The 22422-nt window shown below is 38.9% G+C and overlaps 1 protein-coding gene across 1 annotated transcript in view; it reads left to right on the top strand.

Moving 5' to 3' along the window:
- Nucleotides 1-14564, top strand: part of KAT2B (lysine acetyltransferase 2B) — a 106068-nt gene extending 91504 nt beyond the window's left edge. The window contains exons 15-20 of the mRNA XM_040481112.1: nt 608-751; nt 5941-6055; nt 7574-7610; nt 7853-7916; nt 8015-8099; nt 12489-14564. Coding sequence (XP_040337046.1) covers nt 608-751; nt 5941-6055; nt 7574-7610; nt 7853-7916; nt 8015-8099; nt 12489-12682 — 639 coding nt within the window. The 3' untranslated portion in view covers nt 12683-14564. The remainder of the gene's footprint in view (nt 1-607; nt 752-5940; nt 6056-7573; nt 7611-7852; nt 7917-8014; nt 8100-12488) is intronic.
- Nucleotides 14565-22422: the final 7858 nt, after the last annotated feature.

Genomic DNA, 22422 nt, shown 5'->3' with positions numbered 1-22422 from the left:
CTCTCTCTCTCTCTCTCCCCCTCTCCCTCTCCCTCTCCCTCTCCCTCCCTCTCCCTTTGCCCTCCTCCACTCATGCATACTTGAGCATGCTCTCTCTCTCTCTAAGTAAACTTAAACGAATTTGTATATATATTTAAAGATTTTATTTTTAAGTAATCTCTATACCCAACGTGCAGTTTGAACCCACTACCCCAAGATGTAGAGTCACGTGCTGTACTGACTGAGCCAGCCAGGTACCCCTAATTAATATACTTTTGGATAAGATTTTCTTTCAGAATTTAGATCGGTGTTTGATTTGTTGAGAATCCTGCGGTTCCCTCCCCATGTTGGGAGAAATTATGCATTTAAAGCTTATTTTAATTTCTGTGAAAACTGTTTTGTATAATTCGTGTTTTACGAGGATTATGGGTTTATGTCATCTTGCTTCCTGCTTGCACAGTTTGATTTGTGATGTTTTTGAACTTCGTGGAGGGGTTTCTCGCTAATCCTTCCCCGAATAATGTGATGAGAACTTGAAAGAAGCATATCTTGAGGCCTACCACGTGGTTTGCCCTCAGTAAGTACCTGATGCACAACACCCGTATGAATGAATTTAATCTCATTGCAGGGTTTCTCCAAAGAAATTAAAATACCTAAAACCAAATATGTTGGCTACATCAAGGATTATGAAGGGGCCACTTTAATGGGATGTGAGCTAAATCCACGGATCCCATACACAGAATTTTCTGTCATCATTAAGAAGCAGAAGGAGGTAAGCATGTGACTCATATTCCTTCCATACAGGTTGGTCTTCGTTGGGTGAGTTGCGTACCAGTGGGTGCCAGGTGCATGGCTCTCGCACGTATCGTAGCCTTAGTTTACAATGGTTTGTATAGATTTCTTCTTTGATCGTATCCTTGATCTGTCTCCTCTCTAAGCACCATTCCGAAAAGAGTCAACACTTGTTAAATTGGTGTAAAATACAAAACTTATAAAATATGATGACGTATCTTACTTTCACCTTCAAAGCCTTTTACCTTCCGGCCTCTTGCATCCTTCCCATACTTCCCTCTTTGGTTTCCTGAACTCTTCTCTAAAAGTCATTGCTGATGCTTTAAGCCTCTATCTTGGTGTCTTTCTCCATTACCCACCTCACTCTCCCCAATGCACATACAAATCGGACTACTTGGGCCTGTGTTCAGTTTCTCCTTTGAACTTCTCTAGCATAAGTTTGATCCGGTCATTTGAATTTTTGTTATTCATTATCTTACTTAGGGTTTATCTTCGTATGTATCCATCTCTTCTTTTAACGTTGCAACTTCTGAAGGCTTATGCTTGTAGGAATTCAGTGATTTGTTACCTGATTATGGGGCGAAGTCTTTTATGCACAGGAACTAAAAGAGAAACGGTAAGGGGAAAGGTTGATAGATTTGACTGCATAGTAATTTTACATTTATCCACGATAGAAAAGAAAATACCATAAAAAGAACAGAATTGGGGAGTGTGCAGAGGCCGTTTATGAAATGAATGCATTTTGTGTGAAGCCACCTCCTTACTCCCGTAGTTCGTTGGCCTTCAAGAACAGGCTTTGCAGCTGTGTCTTTGCACATCAATTTCACTTCATACCTCTGTTCTTCATTCTAGTGCACTTTTCTCCTAGCAGGTAACCAAAAAAAAGACATCTGTCTTCAACCCATCTTTGTTTTCTGGTTTCTACTCATATTCCTTAGCCCTAGTTCTTAGTTGTTTGTCAGACATAACCAACATGACAGACGTAAAACTCCTTACATAGAGTTTGGTGCATAGTAGGAGCTCAATAAATATTTTCCTTTTACTTGAAGTGGGTCAGACTTGTTCTTATGAATGTGAGCATGACTGTGAGTAAAAGCTCCCCCCACCCCTTTGTTTTAAGTTAGAAAATAACAACCTTTGTTGTTTCTTGCTAAGAGATGTCAGCCTTAGAATTACAAATAGGGTACTTGGAGAGTTAATAAAAGCACAGCAGCCCCCCCACCTCCCCCCTCCGTCTCTCTCTGAAGAGCTAGCTTTCTTCATTGTTCTCTTTGGAGTTTAATGAGCAGGTCTGTATTCAGCGGCTCAGTGTTCAGCATGGGGGGCCAACTAGAGCCATCACCGGGCAGTCAGCTGCCCTTCCCGCATTCCTCCTCCGAGCAGGACTCCTGTGTCTCTGGGTGGAAGCTGAGAGCAGGATTTCCCTGCAGATTCACCTAGTCTGGATCTTTTGGCTCTTACTACATAGAGGGGAAAGGCACACACAAGGAGCTAGCAAAAGCAGGCACTTATTTAGACGACAGTGCTCCCTCCCCCTTCCTCTTTCTCCCCTCTTCTTGGATCTCATCTCCCTCTCTCCTCACCTTCCCTGTTTCCCTCCAGCCTTCTCTAACACGTGCCTCGGAGTGGCTCATGCTGGCTTGGAGCTGTTAACCTAGTTCCTTTCAAAGAGACGTGAACTCACCATAATAAAATACTTGGATTCATGTAGTATCTTCTTCCGCAGAATTCAAGAGAGTGTCACAAGTCTCTTTATTCTGACTTTTGAAGACCTCCTTGTGGAAGGCAGGGACTAGTCGTGGTAGCAAACAAAGTTGTAAGTGTGTAGAGGGTTTTCCTGGCCCCTAGAAGCATGCAAGAGCAGAATATACTGTGGTTGTGGCTGGTGGAGATAGAGAAGTTTGCAGCTGGACAGGGGAGCAGAGTGGGAGTGGAGGACTACTTTGTGAGCGTTGGCTCCAGGAGGAAAGTGCGATCTGTAAGGGTCTAGCATCATTGGAGGTGTCTTCATGTGAGATGTATTTTGAGCTGTTTTGAGCCTGCTAAATCCCATCAGCATGGGCAAAGATTCAGAGTCCAGCATAAATAGATTCAGCTAGGACCATAGCTGTGCCAGTGATAAAAGGCACTATTTGAGAAAGTGTGACTAGACCCTGAGCAGACAGAGGTGAGTGTATGAGTGCATGTGCGTGTTGGGGCGAAGGGCCTGAGAGGTGGGGATACTTCTCAAATCTTCATCCAAGTGTGAAACAATGAGGGGGTCTGGGTTTGGAGGATCCAAAGTAAGGGTGAGGCCAACTAGCGTGATTTCTTTGTAAGAAGATGTGCTAAGACTTATTGGCATATCACAGATGGGGGAGTCCCCCTAAATCTTTGGTTTGGGGAGACTGAAATGGACAGTGGTGGACCGGGAGAAGGATTTGAGGACAGAAGGATGATGACAGGTGGAGAAGTGGAGACATTTTCGAGGGAAGTGAAGATAAAAGACTGGAACAGAAGTGAAATGTCTCCTTTTTCCAAAGCGATCCTTGGAGGCTCAGAGGGGTTAAGAAACCCTCTACTGCCATTACCAGTCACTCACTAGGACCCCAAACCTTCAAGGTACTACACAAGGGGTGTGGAACCCACTGGGGTGGGATATCACATCTGAGAGCATTCCTGATAAAGAGAAAAGCTTTTAAAATTTAACTTTGAAGTTATATTTTTTGAAGGTGTTTATTTAAGAGATTGCCATTAGGATTCTCTTTTAAAAAGACTTAAACTGGAGGAGGGAGGCACCTGGGTGCCTAAGTTGGTTGAGTGTCCAACTTCAGCTCAGGTCATGATCTCACGGTTCATGAGTTGGAGCCCCACATTGGTCTTGCTGCTGTCAGCGCAGAACCTGCTTCAGATCCTCTGTCTCCCTCCCTGTCTGCCTCTCCCCTGCTCATTCCCGCCGTCTCTCTCTCTCACAAAAATAAACATTAAAAAGAAATTCTAAAAAAAGGCTTAGACTGGGGGAGGGGTGCTTGTTGGCTGGCTCAGTTGGAAGAGTATATGACTCTTGATCTCGGGGTTGTGAGTTCAAGCCCCACATTGGGTGTAGAAGATTACCTAAATAAATACAAAAACTTAAAATAAAACCCAAAAACTTAGACTTGGGGTGCCTGGCTGGCTCAGTTGGTAGGCCATGTGACTCTTGATCTTGGAGTTGTAAATTTGAGCCCCATGCTGGGTGTAGAGATTACTTAAAAATAAAATTAAAAAAAAAAAAAAGACTTAGATTCATAAATAAACAAGGGGGAGCATCCATCTAGATCTGTCTGTCCAGAATGGGAGCCACTAGCTACATATTGGCTATTGAGCACTTGATATATAGACTGCTGAAATTGAGATGCACTACAATTTTGAGGACTTGTTATGAATAAAAGAATGTAAAGTATCTCATACATATCTTTATTTTGTTTTTAATGATTATATACAGCCGTGATAATATTTTGGGTATATTGGGGTAAATAAAAATATACTGTTAAAATCCAATTTTACCTGTTACATTTTACTTTAAAGAGTGTGGCTACTGGAACATTTAAAATTACATGAGTGATGGGACGCCTGGGTGGCTCAGTCGGTTGGGCATCTGACTTCGGCTCAGGTCATGATCTCAAGGCTCGTGAGTTTGAGCCCCGTATCAGGCTCTGTGCTGGCAGCTCAGAGCCTGGAGCCTGCTTCGGATTCTGTGTCTCCCTCTCTGTCTGCTCCTCTCCCATCCATGCTCTGTCTCTCTCAAAAATAAATAAACATTAAAAAAAAATTACATTAGTGGTTTGCATTATATTTATTTTTTTAAAAATATTTATGTAGAGAGAGAGAAAGCACAAGTTGGGGAGGGGCAGTGTGAGAGGGAGAGAAAATCCCAAGCAGGTTCCATGGTCAACGTTCCAGCAGGTTCCAGCCCCAAGATGGGGCTTGATCCCATGATGGTGAGATCATGACCCGAGCCTAAATCAAGAGTCAGATGCTTAACTGACTGAGCCTCCCAGGGTGCCCCACATTGTATTTCTATTGGACAGCATTGAACTAGATTTGTTAGGAATATACTTTGACTAGTCCTATTCACATTATGGAGTTCTTTGTTTACTTGTTAGGATTAAAATGTATTCATGCTAGAACATTTACCAACGATGTGTTTGAGATCAAGCTGTTAGGAACTGGAATTTTTTGTTTTCCTTTGTAAATTCAATTAATGACTGCTACTGTTTTGTTTTTTCTTTTCCAAAATTCAGTTATGACAGTTTCTGGATGGCTATTTTTAATTTATCTTTTTCTGTTTGTTTTTTTTTTTAAATGGAAAACTGTTCTGTTTTGGAAATAGTTAACCTAAGTACATTAGGAATTATTTTACAAAATTCCCTTATAGGTCCTGAATGCTCACAACAGGAGTTGTGTTGCCTGAACAATTTGGAATTGCTTTTTTGATACAAACAGCATGGGTTAGGGCTATTTATTTGTTTTGAGAGAGAGTGAGCATGAGCCAGGGAAGGGCAGAGAGAGAGGGAGAAAGAGAATCCCAAGCAGGCTCCGCACTGTCAGTATGAGCCTGACGCGAGGCTTGAACTCATGAACCGTGAGATCACGACCTGAGCCAAAATGAAGAGTCGGACGCCTAACCAACTGAGCCACCCAGGCACCCAAGCCTTGACAATTTTGAGTGCTAGTAAGGTCATCCCGTCATTGGCAACTTTCTGAGGCCTGTTCATGTGCCCTCCAGTCTGAAGGGAATAGTTCCTGCTCTGGGGACCTGAAGGGGTCCTGACACGGGGCTCAGCTGGGTTAGCTGATGCACAGAGCTGCTTGGCTGCCCCTTGGGCAGAGGCCCCTCAGAGAAGCAAGACAAAATCACTGGCTCCTGTGCTAGGGAGGACCGCCGCCCCTGAGGGCAGTGTGTTCTCTCAGTCTTGGCTGTTTTGAATGGCAGGGGACAAGGTTTCAAAGACAGTTGTGTGAATGCCACCGAAGGGGCATGGTGTGTAATAGAATGTTTTCATGTCTTACCTGTAAAATGGCATTCACCCTTTCTCCTTTTTTGTGTCCTGAAGGCTATATTTAGGGGCCCAACTTCCTAGGTTGAGTAGCTCAATCTGTAGCCACAAACTTCTGTCACTAAACACATTTTCTTCCTGTGCTTTACAGATCATTAAAAAGCTGATAGAAAGAAAACAAGCCCAGATTCGAAAAGTATACCCTGGACTTTCGTGTTTTAAAGATGGAGTTCGACAGATTCCAATAGAAAGCATTCCTGGAATTAGTATGTATAGATCTTCTTTTAAAAGCAAAACCTTTTGGTCATGCCATGAGATAGGTTTGAAACAATTGCCAGAGTGCTGTGATTTGGAAAGCTTTTTGCTCTGCCTGCCTCCATTCATGGTGTTTGTAGTCTTGGGAAGGGAGTTCATGCTTTCCCTTTATGTCTTTTCTCTACTTCTCAGTGTGGACAAATCAAGGAGAATTCAGATGACCCCTTCTTGTATCTGATAATATCTGCCATTTATCGAGAGGTTGCTGTTAGAGCACAGGGGAATTCTACTTCTACAAAGGGGGAATTTGAGTCTCAGAATGATTAAGTCCTTTGAGCTTACATAGTACATGGCTAGTAACTGTCAGAATTAGAAGCCGCCTGACTCGGATCTCCAGACATTTTGCTGTTCGTGCCCGTTGCTCGTTGCCGTCATGATTGCAACCTGCCCACATGTGTGCTCGGCCAAATCAGTCTCTCAGCATTTCTAAAAAAGATGATTGGAAACATATAATTTGTTTCAAGTTCCCTATTTTAGAGTAGTTTTCCCAAGGGTTCTTATCTGTGAGTATGTGAGAGGTGACTCATCCTGGGATAAAACACACAAAATAGCTTGTTTTTGTAGATCGAAAGTATTGAATAGCTATGCTTTGATTCAGTTCAAATCCAGCATCTTCTAGTATATTGAAGATTTAATACAGAAAACAAAATGCAACAAACTACAGTTCTCCAGAAAAAAATAAGACATTATTTGGGCAAGATATATTCCTTCATTACAATGGCTACCCTATAGCACATCTTACTTTTACTTCTAGCCCTAGAGATTTCACTTCCCTATATCATCCCTGTTAATGGCACAATAGCTACCATATTGCCAGGCATTTTTCTGGTTTTTTGTGTTTTTTTTACATGCATCAACTAATCTCAAAAGCGATAACGTCACCTAATTTTTAGAGTTCTGTTTTATAGATTGATAAACTGTAGAGGCAAAAAGTTAAGTAATCTATCTAGGATAAGTTAGCTTTTAAGGAGTGAGCAAGAAATCAAATCCAGGTCTATTGGATTTGAGGCTGTGTTTTCTTTCTGCTGCGCTAAACCATCTTGCATTGCAAGCAGGTTCTTTGCCAAATAAAATAGAGACCGGGAGGGATAAGGTTTGTTCTAACCTAAAATAACAGCTTAACTCTTTCACATGTGATTAGCAAAAAAAATGTGACTTAGAGTTTCAAATATACACATGTCCCCGGTACTGACATATTTATTTTTTATACTCTCCTCTGAAAAGTTGGAGTTCCTCCTTTAAACAACACTAACCTAAAGTAGTGTTGGTTATCTTGGGAATGTTGGAAATGTTTCAGGTTTGTAGCCATATACGGAAGAAAACTAATTGCAGTTGATTTCTGTCTCTTCCCAGAAATAGACTTTTATTTAGGCATGCGTATAATTTATTGCATTTTGATAAGTATTAATGTTGTTATTCTCTTGACCGAAAGCAGTTCTCATTCAGTGTTTAATTTCGTTGACATGTAGGAGAGACAGGCTGGAAGCCGAGTGGAAGAGAGAAAAGGTAAGTCAGATGGGCGAGAGGATGTTAATGGAAGTGATTTTTCTTTCCTCCCCGCAACTTAGAGGAAACGGGCAAACTGACTGTAATCACTCAGGCGGCACTTGCTGCGTTTCAGTTTTCATAAAAAGTGCTGGGATGGTTCCAGTCTTAGGGTTTTGTGAAAATGAGCTGAATAGGAATCCCCTGGCAGGAGGGCAAAAAACTAATCATTGTTCCTTGTTGTTTGCTCTTTTCCTTTCAAGTAAAGAGCCCAAAGACCCTGACCAGCTTTACAGCACGCTCAAGAGCATCCTCCAGCAGGTGAAGGTGGGTGTTTTCTTTTCATTCACCTCATGCAGATATTTTGAAATGATTTCCCACATGGAATTTCCATATTAGATACCTTACTTTTTTCTTTACTCAAGAGCCATCAAAGCGCTTGGCCCTTCATGGAACCTGTGAAGAGAACAGAAGCTCCGGGATATTATGAAGTTATAAGGTTCCCCATGGGTAATGCCATTAACATTTTCTAAGTATAGATGTAACACTCTCTGGATGGCGGTGTGGGGGACAAACGGTTGCTGAGGTTGATTTGTAATCTTCTGTGGTAGGGTAGGGTTTGTGTGATGACGGGCGGTGGGATTCCCCGTCCCCGCGGAGGGCCAGTGACGTAGAGCAGCGTGATAAAGGAGACGTGGGTGGCTGTGTTCAGGAGACATGCTTGCACCTTTCAGAGCTGCATCCGACAGCACTCGATGCAGAAAGCCCACGCGGGGAGCTGCACTCAGCACTAGATGTGAAAGCTGGCTGTGTGGACACAGCCTTGTTTATACTCCCCCATTTGGTTGCAAATGGAGAAACTTCAGGTTGTCCTCTTGATATATTGTGAGCCTTTTGAGAATTTTTGAAAGCAATAAAAAGAAGTTGGATTAAGCTGCTTGCCTGCTATCCTAGCAGAGGGAGAAATTCTTGATTTTCCATGTTCTTGATGGATACTATTAGTCCCTATTTACACTCCTTTTTAAAGCTTTATTACACATCCGATACCAAACAAACAAGAAATGCCTTTAGAAATGTAGAAGTGTGGGATTTGCTGCTGTACCTGCACCATGCTAAATGATTAGTTGAACCAATTGAGAATCCAGTTAAACTAATTTGGCATTGTGTAGATGACAGAAAACTAGCTGAAATGTTTTCTTTTCAGTCACTTGTGTGGCCATTGTTTGGGAGCCAGCCTGTGTCTTCTGTCCCTTTTCCACCTGTAATCTATTCCTGGTACCAAGCAAGTATTAAAATAGGAAAGGGACCCATTAGCTCCCTGGCAACAGAATTATTTGTGGGTGTTTTCTATAGCCTTAATTTTCACATGAATGTGTTTTATATAGTCATAGTAATGATTTGGGTAGTCTGTACTCCTTAAAGTGGACATACATCTATATGCTTTTCTTTCCCTTTGCTTTCTGCCTTGCTTCTGTGTATTTCAGTTATGAAAACCAAAGTGTGAGGATTGACTGAGTCTAGAATTCTGTATGGAACGGTGTTTGGGGAGTCTGTGTATTCTTTTCTTTTTTAAAAAATTTTTCAAGAGGTTTTATTTTTAAGTAATGTCTACACCCAACATGTGGCTCAAACTCACAACCCTGAGATGAAGAATTGCATGCTCTACTGACTGAGCCAGTGATGTGTCCCTCGGTATTTTCCATCATGTAAAAAATATGTTAAGACCAGGGTACCTGGGTGGCTCAGTTGGTTGAACATCTGACTTCAGCTCAGATCGTGATCTGGTTTGGGAGTTCAAGCCCTGCATCAGATGCTCACTGCTGTCAGCACGGGGCCTGCTTCGGATTCTCTGTCCCCCACCTCTCTCTGCCCTTCCCCTACTTGTACTCTCTCTTTCAAAAATAAACAAACATTTAAAAAGTATATGTAAAGACCATTTGTGCCCATTTCCAAACTTAAGTTAACTGACCTCTGGAGTTAACTCCAACTGACCCTGGACCATCTCCACTCCTTTTATGAAACCCTCGTGGGAGGTTGTGTGAGTTTGGGGAGAATAATTATCTTTTAGCCCTGCTCATGTATGCTCTGAAGACCTGCAATAGTAGTTCTAGAAGGTTCTGTCTGTCATAGCCTACTCTCAGCCTGCTTTCTGGAAGTGTTTTTCCTGGTCCAGCCAAGCAAAGGGATGAGCCTTTCCAGTTGGATACCACCTGTGTGCATAGCTGAATGCTTCCGAGGGCAATATTGGCCCCGTTGAGCAAGACCAGTGGTGAACTGAGGTGTGTTCTAGACAAAGAGAATTAAAACAGTAAATGGTGCTCTTTAGGGGAGTAATGATATTTTTCTTGAGATGTCTTGAGGTGCTGAGTAAAATGTGTAGTCTTGCCCCTAAGATGGTCATGCCCAAAAAGATGGTCTTTTTTCTGAGGACAAGACTGACAGATCAATAATTTTACTTTCTCCCATTATTGCCTTCTTGGCTTTTTCTAAAAGCATTTCTTCTCTTTCCCCTTTGCCTTCAAAAACTCTTTTCTCCCATATGAATGAGACCTAACCTGTGTCATTTGGGGCATCTCATTCAGAACATTGTCTGAGTAGTCTGGTTCAAGCATGTCTTCTTACCATGTGTGGATTACTAGTTAGAGTTTTCCTATTTACCCAGAACTCCCAAGTTGGTGGGGGTGGGGGATGAAAACAGAATAATTTTATGATTTCTTCCTGTGTGGTATCACTGATGTGTAATCACCTTCTTTTTTAACACATGCCTTTTGGCCCACCAAGCCTCTTAGAAGGCTGGAGGAAGAAAGATGTTATTTATAACTGAGTAGAATAGAAAGATGGAAAGGAAATGTACGGAATTGGCTGTAATTATTCTGAAAGGTTCAAATACTTCTATGACTCTTGTTTTGTTCCTACTGTATTTTAGGCTCTCCCCATCTCTTCTTATCCGCTCTCTTCCAAATAATAGTTTGAAAGCTTTTGGATAAACTTCTTTGTGCCATGTTTCATTCTTTTTTTCCCTTTTTGGTTACATGTCTTTTCCTTCTAAAACATAAAATTATATCAGGTAGCATATCTTAAGTGGTAGGCATGTGGTGGAAGGAAGGTAAACATCTAACTTACTTGGAGAGACACAATTAATTTCATTAGTCTTTCTTCATTTAATGAGAGGACATCTTCATCTGTTCAGTCACACTCGGGTGAGACAGCTAGTGGGGTATTTGCTGAACCTTTAGGTATCTTAACACTTGCCAGTTTTTCTCTTCTTCCAAACTGTTTTAGTGAGAGAAGAAAATTGAACGTTGAACTCACAGATTGATGACATAGCACTACCAGAGATAAGCTTTGTTCAGAGGAAATAGGCGAGAGTACATATTTCCCATTTTTTTCTTTGGTGTTTTGGTAGATTTAAGATGTTGATCTAAATGAATTTCCATTTTTGGTTGTTGTACATAATTTCATATATCTGACTAACTGATAATCCCACTGTAGTTGGTTGTAAGTTTCCTTGCCTCTGGAAAATTTAATCATGTAGTGGGAATTTGGGTTATGGGTAGTCAGAGGTATTTCTTGAACAATTTTGACTTATTTTTCCATGCACAGTTAATATAATTTTTTTAATGTTTATTTTTGAGAAAGAACAAGCAGGGAAGGGGCAGAGGGGGGGCGGGGAGACAGAGGATCTGAAGCGGGCTCTGCACTCACAGCAGAGAGCCCTACATGGGGCTCGAACTCACAAACCATGAGATCATGACCTGAGCCAAAGTCAGAGGCTTAACCAACTGAGCCACCCAGGTGCCCCACAGTTAATATAAGTTTTAATGATAGAACCAGACTTAGAGTCAACTAGGAACCTATCAGTAGACAAATGTTAACATCTTCTAATCTGCGTGGAATTTTTTTTTTTTAATATTTATTTATTTTTGAGAGAGAGAGAGAGCGAGTGGGGAAGGGGCAGAGAAAGAGGGAGACACAGAATTTGAAGCGGGCTCCAGGCTCTGAGCTGTCAGCAGACAACCTGACATGGGGCTTGAACTCACGAACCGTGAGTTCATTACTTGAGCTGAGGCCGGATGCTTTACCGACTTAAGCCACCAAGGCACCCCTGCATGGAATTCTTTAAATCAGTCCTAAGAGTGGGGAGTAAACAAGCCCCATGGTATTCTTATAAGTTTAGATAAAGTACTGTTTTCATTTGTAAAATAATATAATTTAAAGGAAGTAGATATATTGGAAAAATACTATTTTACAGTAGTCTCTCAAGGCTTACTGACTTTGGAAAAAAATTTTTGTGTGATTTTTTTTTTTTATTGCTTGTGATTCTTATTTCATGGATGGAGCATGGAACTAAATTAATTTGAATCTTTATATGCAAGGACACTGGTGTATCTGCAGATTTATTTATGATCAGTTTCTGTACTTTAGTTCTGTCTCTACAGCACCAAAACAACTGTGAATTTATTGAAACAAACTCAGTCTGATTGTTCGACTTAAGTAATGCAGTGATTCAGTACAAATGTCCCACCTGCTCTACTCTGTGTAGATAGAGCCTCTTCTGTGTAATTCCGAATGAATAGCTAACAGTACTTAGTTTATCATACTTATCACTGCTAATCTACTTAGCTTCCTTGTACTGAATAGGGGATTGGGCCAGATGACTAATAATGGTCCCTTCAATGTTAAAATGCTGTGATTTTACACAAGGAACGCTCACAACAGAAACAACCTAAGATTTAGGAACTGTTTTCCTTGATCATATGAATTTCTTATAAGCAGGGGCATTGGGGTGGTAAAAATGTAGCCAAACCAATGACCTAAATTTCTCTCCCTGTCTCCCTTTTGTCCGCGAGTGTTTAAAATAGGAGTCAAAGATTGCTAATATTTTTTTTTCCTGTGCAGATCTGAAAACCATGAGCGAACGCCTCAAGAATAGGTACTACGTGTCTAAGAAATTATTCATGGCAGATTTACAGCGAGTCTTTACCAATTGCAAAGAATACAACCCCCCTGAAAGCGAATACTACAAATGTGCCAATATCCTGGAGAAATTCTTCTTCAGTAAAATTAAGGAAGCTGGATTAATTGACAAGTGATTTTTTCCCCCCTCTGCTTCTTAGAAACTCATCAAACAGTGTGCCTAAAGCAAGGTGGTTTAGTTTTATAAAGAATTGGACATAATGTATTGAAGATACTTGTAACTGTATTAATTAGCACTTTTGAAAAACAAAAAAACCTCCTCTTAGCTTTTCAGATACGTATTTAAATTGAAGTCATAGAACATTTTTATTTTATGGAATAGATTTTAATCTATTTACTACTATTAAATGTAAATTTTCTATGGCATGTCCATTAGCTGAATATTCAGTGATAGATGATCAGGGGTTTCCTCAAAACCTGTGTATGAGGAAATTGCACATAGTACCAAGATTTGGGGGAATGCAGAAACTTTTCAGACCATGAATGTTTCCATTTTTTCTAATGGAATGTGAGAGTTTATTTTTATTTTATTCTGAAGGACTTTAAGGAAGGGATACATGATAAAAAGCCCGTAAAAGGTGAAATATGTGATGTTTGAAGTCTCATTGTAGACTTTTTATATATATTTTTTAAAAACACTCATCTAGATGAGGTGCTTTGAGCAGTTCTGAAAAAATGCAGTTCCAGAAAAGCAACTGCTTTGATTCCTAAGGAAGAAATTCTAAATACTGCAAAGTTTTTTATAAGCATCTGGGTTTTTGATAATTCTGTCTACCTACAATAAACTTGTGAGCTCATAACCACTATTTTAATAATTATTTTCTCTACACAAATGTGTAATATTATATTTGACTTTGCTTATGCAGGCCATAAGTTCCAAAAGGCAATCTCCTGTTGCACAAAGGCATACATTTGAGAACACTTGAGATCGAATCAATGTGCTTTAATAAGAAAAGACGCATAATCTACGTATGTATCAAATTTGGTGGATCCTTGTTCTAACTAATAAGGATTGTTTTCGTTTTCTATGAGACACACAACCCCACTGATAATGTACGATATGAACATTTTTCCTGTTGCATCTCTACATTCTGTTCATTGTCTGAGGTGAAATCAATTACCAAGATTTGCTGTCAGTATTTTATCACCTACATTGGAATACAGACCCAGGGTGATATCCCACTAAAATCCGTCGTACAGACGGATTAACCTGTCTCGGGACTCCAGCTTAGCGCTTGGGTTTATTTTCTGATTAACACTACATAGAGAAGTGGGACGTCTGCCATCCCAACTCTGGGAGAACCAACTAATATCAAAACAAATGAAGGCCATTTTGATGGTCTTTGACACTAATTTTTATGATACAAATTTATAAACTGATTTTTGTAAAGGACTAAGTTTTAAAAGTGTATTTAACTTGATGGGGTTTTTTATCAGCATAAGTGAATTAAAGTGATCATTTAATCATTGTTAAAAACAGTTGCCAGAGATAATCTGCATGACGGAAAAAACCCTGCAAATGGCTGTTAAGCAGGAAGTATTGTTTTTAATAGGTAAGAGATATTCAGAATGCTCACACTGAAAAATGCCTCAAATTTTTTAAGTCTAAGAAACTGCCTCGAGTGGCATCTAGATTTCTAATGAAGAATGATGATACACTTTGGATTAAGTATCTTGGACTGGTTTTAAACAGTGCTTTGTACTGAATCTGCCGAAGCATCTGTCCAGCTTGGTATCCTGTGAAAGTTTGTTATTTTCTGGGTAGACATTCTTATAGAGTATTGTCTTTAAAATCAGATTGTCTCTTCTATATTGAAAGCATTTTTATGTTTTCTAATTTAAAAATTAATATTTTCTTATAGATATTGTGCAATAAAGCTGAAGTAGGATGTGTGGTTTTTGCAAATGCTTTAACAGCGGATAAAATTTTACATTTGTAAAATTAATATATTGTACTGGTACAACATAGTTTTAAATTATATTTTAAAAAGCTCTCAATGTGGTGTTGCGTTTTCTTCTTCTAGCCCATTAAATTCAACGGGGCGATGGTTGATGACCATCGACTAGATCCGTAATTCTTGCCTTTTAGGCATTTCGTTGAAGATGTTTAGAACTGCTGCATTCGTTGGAAGTTTCATAAAAATTCACAAACCACCATTGAGATAATTCCATGAGGAGAGACACTTGTCTGGGTCTGTGTCTTTTGAGTGGTCCACTGCATTTTGCCCGCTGTCACTCATTAAACAAAGGGGAGAAAAAAGCAGTGAGAGAGGAGTGTTATTGGTTTAGAAGTTAAGTGCCCCCCCCCCCCCCCAGTTTTTCTGCTTTCCATCTGCAAAAAGATGAATGAAGACACAGGTAAAAATATAGCTGGTTCTTTGACATCTCCTAATGAGCTTCTAATTTCACTCAAAATGCTGACTGTAGGAAAGAATCCTATATCCTGTTGGGGTATGAGAAGTACTGTACCTTTTCTTACTCAATCCTGAACCAACTGAGAAGTCAAAGGAATAAGGCACATGATGACCAAAATATCTTCATTAATAATAAAATGGATATTGAAGAATGTGGCTTATATATCTATGGAAAATGGGCTAATACTGAACCCCAGAATGTGACTGACTCGCCAGCGGCTCTGCAGACACTGCCAGCTTCCCCTCCAAGGGCAGAGCCTGGACCGTTGAGTTTAGTGCATGGCCAAGAGCAGTGGTGCTCTCTGAAGGCAGGCCAACTCTGAAGAGGCACAGGTGATGGAACAGCCAAACCATGCAGTCCAGGGCCTTGCTGTAACTCATCAATTAGGTAAGTCCCTCCCAGGGGAGGAATGAATGAGGGGCACAGGGAGGCCAGGGGGTGATGTCTGTCCTTCCACAGGGATGCAAACATCGGGATTGGAGGATAAGTCTCCTTCCCACTCCACCCCATGTATCCATATCAAAAAGTGCTCTGAAGTTGTATTCAACACATTTAATAACTGGTTGTATTCATTAGAATAGTGAAAAGAAGACCGAGGTTTTCATATTACTTAGAAGTAAAATTTAAAATTGTGAAACCTAAGAAGTAGAAACAAGATCAGACTGAGGTACTGTGGGCAGGTTGATAATGTGTCATGTCTTTTAGCTGACGTCCTTCAGACCAATGTTGAAGAGATTCTAAGAGCTGTACAAGGAAGGGTTATTGGTGGCAGCCTATGGCCTTTTCCGTATTGTTCTGAGCTGGTCGGCCCGGGCCCTCCGGAACTAGCATTCTCCCCTTAGCAAAGTAGAACCAATAGTTTGGAGGGAGAGCATCAACAAAGTACACAGAAGATGCTGAAAGAGGGGGTGAGAGAACACCCTTAAGTGCCATGAAAAGTTCTCTACTGTAATTTATGTATACTTATGCCTTGGCTTTTTTATGGTAGTGTCTTTACTTTTTTGTGGAAAAAAACTAACAGAGACAAAGCCGTAGATTTTCTCTGGGTTTATTAAAAAGCGACGCAGAGAAAAGCAAGGAAAACAAAAGTCAGTCTTCCTGCTCCCTCTTGTTATTGGGAAGTCCAACACAGCCTTGGCAGAATGAGTTTAAAAAGATGAGAAACAACACATCTAATTTGTGTATGTGTGGAATTTTCTGAGCTGAACCGAAGGTTGTCAGTTTTAATTTACCTAGGTTTGAAGTTCTTCAAGAGCAATCCCTCGCGGGGGCACCTGGGTCACTCAGTCAGTTAAGCATCTGACTTGGGCTCCTGTCATGATCTCGTGGTTCCTGAGTTCAAGCCCTGCATTGGACTTTGCACTGGTCCTGTGAAGGCTGCTTGGAATTCTCTTTGCCCCTTTCCCAGTTAGGCTCTCTCTCTCTCTCAAAAGAAAAAAACTTTGAAGGAAAAAAAAAAAAAAAAGCAATCCCTTGGAGAATTTGCTAGAAGATAAGGACCTCCTTGCACATGTTCATGCATATGCGCTTTCTGCAATACCACTTCATTTGGTTATTGGTCCCTTTCTAAAATTCACTGGTCTCTGTTCTTTGCTCTCTGTTAACCACCCATTTTCTGCAGTTAAGAGAGATGGGTATGCTATTTATGCTTAATAATATCTAAGAACAAAAAATCTGCCTTTTTGTCCAATAGGGCAGTCCAATAAGAGAATAGGAAAAGGGTTATAAGAGAGTGCTTAAGTTTGGTTAATGTTGGTTGTTTTAAAAATTGAATAGAATACACATTTCATACAAATTTTATGACCAAGCTCTTATTAAAATCTTTTCTCCCCATACAGTGCTATTGATTCAGTGTGCCAGCACTGCTTCTACTCAACACATTCACACCTATATAGTTGTATGTTGTTTTGTGGAAAACTCAACATTCCCTTCTATATTCAACATTAAAAAAAAAATTAAAGTGGGGCATCTGGGTGGCTCAGTTAAGTGTCCAACTCTTTTTTTTTTTCTTTTACTTGTTTTAAATTTATTTATTTTAAATTTATTTTTGAAAGACAGAGGGCAAGTCAGGGAGGGGCAGAGAGAGAAGGACACACAGAATCTGAAGCAGGCTCCAGGCCCTGAGCCGTCAGCATAGAGCCTGATATGGGGCTAGAACTCAGGAACTGTGAGATAGTGACATTGAACCCTGCGTCCGGCTCTGTCCTGGCAGCACAGAGCCTGCTTGGGATTCTCTCCCCCTATCTCTGTCCCTCTCTCACTCATGCTCTCCCTCTCAAATAAACTTTAAAAAATAAAGTATAATTAGCAATATACATGCAGTACAACACAATACCATACAAAACGCACATAATACAATAAAATACACAGATCTTCAGCGTAAGCAAAAAAGTAACAGAAAACATGGGAAGACTTCTGAAATCATTTTATGAGGCCAGTATTGTTACCCTTGACACCAAAGTCAGGATAAAATTTACAAGAAAACTATAGATCAACAACCCTCATAAACACAAATTCAAAGATCTTTAACAAAATATTAGAAAATGGAATTCAATATATAAAAAATATCAGAGATCATGACCAAGTGGGGCATATCTGATTAAGTCAAGGTTCATTTAACACTGAAAATCCACTAATGTAATTAACTATATGAATAGCATAAAAAAAATGTTCATCTCAATAGATGCAGATAAAGCATTTGACAAAGTTCAACACCCATTCCTTAAAAAAAAAAAAAAACTAGCAAAGAATAAAAGGAAACTTCCTCAGTAGGGTAAAAGTAATCAATAAAAACTTATAGCCAACATCACAGTAATGCTGAAAGACCAAATGCTTCCAAGGTTGAGATAAAGGCAAAGATGTCTGCTCTCATCACATCTATTCAACATTATAGCAGAGGTTCTAGTCAATGCAGTAAGGAGAAAAGGCACACAAGACAGAAAGAAGTGAACTGTTTTTATTTGTAGACTATAAGGTCATGTACATAAAAACAATTTAAGGAATCTATGAAAAAAAAATACTAGAACTGGTGAGTGAATTTAGCAAGGTCTATATATGAAAATCAGTTGCATTTCCATAAACTAGTAGCAACTACATTTCTATAAACTAGCAGCAAACAGGTGAAAATGAATTTTAAAAATACATTTACAATAAGTCAAGAATATGAAATGCTTGAGATAAATTACCAAAATATGAGCAAAAAATTTGTCAAGACTTCTCAACAGCAAAATTAAGTCCATAAGAAAATGAAATGTTGGGGGAATTGTCAACCTACACTCAACAAGAGTGAGGGCAAAATTAAATACATTTGTAGAAAAAAGACTGAGAATTTGACCCTCGTCAAAATGACTTCCAAAAGATATTCTTCAGAAACTTGGCTTTGGGAAGTCATGTATACAAATTAAGCCAGTTCAGGATAACCACTTAATAAAAGTAGAAATAAAGACAACTCCACTAATCCAATGGTAAACAGTTAAGAGAAAAAAGAAAATAAGGCAGAGTAGATAACATAAAAATATTTGCTGGAAATAAATCACATTATAGCAGTTATCACAATAAATGTAAATGGACAGAATTTGTTAGGTAAAAGGTGACAATTCAATTTGGACCAAAAACAAAATCTATTAATATACTCTTTAATGAGATATATCTAAAACAGTAACATAGGAAGGCTTAAAAAAATGGAAAAATGATATAGTAAAAGTGCTAATACTAACCATACACAGGCAAATATTAACCATATATAAGTTGCCTTAGCTATATCAGACATTAAGACAGCATTACGAAGGAAAAAGAGTGACTACAACAGTGATAAAAGTAATAATTCACTAGGAAAATCAATAAATCCAGAAATTCTGTGGAAGGTGGTGGGTGGGTGTGTGTGTGTGTGTGTGTGTATAGCAAATGATGAATCAGGCAAAATTGGTAAAGATACAAAAAAAGATTGAAAACATTATGCAACATTGCATTCAACAATTAGAGAATTTATGTTCAAGGATATACAGTTAAACATTTGCAAAATTCAACAACTTTTACTAGTCACAAAAGATTTAAATACCAAAGAATCAACACCATACAAATAAATTTTTTGATGTATTACAAAAAGAAGTAGAACTCACTTAACAAAGAACAATAACAATAGAAATCTCCAATTTGGTATGAAAAAAATTTTGTTTTACATAATAAGTCAAAAAAGAAATCACAAAGTTAGAAAATACTTGGAATCAAACTTGAGATATATACAAATAACACTAAAGAGGTCACGCAGTAAAACTAAGAGGCAAAAATTAATGCTTTTAAAAACTTAAGAGTAGGAGTGCTTGGCCGGCTCAGTTGGAGTATGTGGCTCTTGATCTCAGGGTTGTGAGTTCGAGTTCCATGTTAGCAGAGATTACTTAAAAATAAAATCTTAAAAAATATATATGAGGAAAACTAGACATCAAGGAGCTAAACAGAAGTTAGAAAAATGACAGCATAAGCGCAAAGAATATGAACAAACAAAATAACAAAAGCAGAAATTAATAAAGCAGAAAATGAGGATCAACAGAAGCTGGTCCTTTGAAAAGATTAACAAAATAAGAAAAGATTAACAACTAGCAAAAAGGATTAAGTACAAAAGAAAGTAGATACAAATAGGTAACAAAAAAGTGATGTAACTACATAGTATAGAGATTTGAAAAAAAAAATTTTTTTTTAATCCTTTATTTTTGAGAGAGAGAGAGAGAGACAGAGCATGAGCGGGGGAGGGGCAGAGAGAGGGAGACACAGAATCCAAAGCAGGCTCCAGGCCCTGAGCTGTCAGCACAGAGCCTGACGCGGGGCTTGAACCCACGAACTGCGAGATCATGACCTGAGCCGAAGTCAGACGCTTATCCAAACGAGCCACCCAGGCGCCCCTGAAAAAAGTTTTTTAAATAATATACCATTAAATAAAACATAGAAATATGCAATTTGTAAGAAAAATGTAATTTAACTGAATAGAATCAAGAATTAGAGAACTCTTATAATCATTAAAAAAATCAAGACAAAAATTTGCCTACAAAAGCACAGGATAAAATAGTTTCAATTGCAAAGTTTTACCAAATGTGAATAGGTACCATTTGTTCCAGAGAGCAAAAAAGGAAGGTTCAACTAATTTTAAGAGTGGCCTTGCTACCAAAAATGTATATGGGAAAGGATATAGGCAAATTTATGATCATAGGTATAAAAAAATTCCTAAAATATTAAGAAATCAATTCCATCCATGTCTTTTAAAAAAACTTGTGACTTGGGGCGCCTGGGTGGCGCAGTCGGTTAAGCGTCCGACTTCAGCCAGGTCACGATCTCACGGTCCGTGAGTTCGAGCCCCGCATCAGGCTCTGGGCTGATGGCTCAGAGCCTGGAGCCTGTTTCCGATTCTGTGTCTCCCTCTCTCTCTGCCCCTCCCCCGTTCATGCTCTGTCTCTCTCTGTCCCAAAAATAAAAAATAAAACGTTGAAAAAAAAAAATTAAAAAAAAAAACAAAAAAACTTGTGACTTAACAAGAAAAGATATGGGAAAAACTTCATGACATTGGATTAGGCAATGATTTCTTAAGTATAACAATCAAAAGCAAAGAAAACAAAAGGAAAAATTGATAAATTAGACTTAATCAAAATTAAAAACTTGTCCACCAGAGGACACTCCCAACAGTAAAATGGCAACCCACATAATGGGGGAAAACATTTGCAAATCACAGATTGGATAAGGGATTGATATCTAGAATGTTTTAGGAACTCCTCTAAGATTCAACAACAAAAACATCCCAATTCAAAAATGGGAATAGGACTCGAAGAGACATTTTTCTGAAGAAGGTATATAAATGGACAATAAGCACATGAAAAGATGTTTAACATCATTAATCACTGGGGTAATGCAAGTCAATACCACAATGAGATGTCACTTCACACCCATTACGATAGGTATTCTGAAAAAAAACCCACAAGTATTAGCAAGGATATGGAAAAATTGGGATCCTTGTGCATTGCTGGTGGGAATGTAAAATGGTTCAACCACTCTGGAAAACAGCATGTTGGTTCATCAAAATATAGAATTACCATATTATCAACAATTCTGCTTCTGGATACATATCCAAAAGAATTAAAAGCAGGATCTCAAGCAGATCTTTGTACATCCATGTTCACTGCAACATTCTTTCTTTTTTTTAATGTCTATTTATTTTTGAGAGACAGAGATGTGGCATGAGTGGGGGAGGAGCAGAGAGAGAGAGAGGGAGACACAGAATCAGAAGCAGGCTCCAAGCTCTGAGCTGTCAGCACAGAGCCCAACGTGGGGCTCAAACTCATGAGCTGTGAGATCATGACCTGAGCTGAAGTCGGATGCTCAGCTGACTGAGCCACCCAGGCGCCCCTCAACATTATTTCTAATAGACAAAAAGTGGAAATAACCCTAATGCCCATTGATAAACAAAATGTGGTACATAGATCCAATGGAATACTACTGAGGCTTAAAAAGGAATGAAATTCTGGTATGTGTGGACATGTATGAAACATGCTATGGCATGGATAAAACATTATGTTAAATAAGCCAGATACAAAAGGGGAAATACTGTATATACTCATTTATATGAGGTACCTGGAATAGTCAATTTCATAGAGCCATAAAGTAGAATAGTGGTTACTAAGAGATGGGGTGGGGTGGAGTAAATGGGCAGTTATTTAATGAGTACAGAGTTTCAGTTTGGGATGATGAAAAAGTTCTGGAGACGGGTAACTGATGATTGCACAGCAGTGTGAATGTACATAACGCTACTGAACTATACACTTAAAAATGATCAAAATGATACTATATTTTATCGCCAAACCAAAAAAAAAAAAAGTGATTATACAGTACCATAGCTAGACAAATAAACCAATAGAAAGAAATTTCGGTGTGTGACAAAGAGAGTGGTATTCATCAGTGGGGAAAAGATAGATTAGTCAATGAATATTGCTAACGCAATGGGCTATTCTCATGGAAAATAAAATCAGATCCCCATTCCACAAAATGCTACACAGTTAAAGACCTAAGTGAAAAAGCAAAACAAATTTTAGAGAAAAATTTTAAGCAAAAAGGTGACAGAGGATATTAATATTTAAAATTCTTGAACATCAAAAAACATAAGGTAAAAATAAAGTAGAAAAAGAAAGCTATAGCCCATGTAAATAAAGACAAGGAATACTATCTAGAATATATAAAGAGCCCTATTCTATTAAGAAAAAGACACTGTAGTTGAAAAGTGGGCAAAATATACAATAATTCATAGAAGGAATGAGTGACCAATATTTGAATTCTCACAAGTAATTAACTCAATGAGATAATATCTCATAAGTAAAACAAAAGCCATTTGACATTCATTGGCTTAGGTAATTTTATGTCCAATAATGCCAAGTGATACTGTGTGGGGAAACTAGAACTTACAAAT

Source organism: Herpailurus yagouaroundi, unplaced genomic scaffold (genome assembly GCF_014898765.1).
Source record: "Herpailurus yagouaroundi ecotype Mexico unplaced genomic scaffold, PumYag 159, whole genome shotgun sequence".
Lineage (NCBI taxonomy): Eukaryota > Metazoa > Chordata > Mammalia > Carnivora > Felidae > Herpailurus > Herpailurus yagouaroundi.
This window is presented reverse-complemented; position numbering and strand designations above follow the sequence as displayed.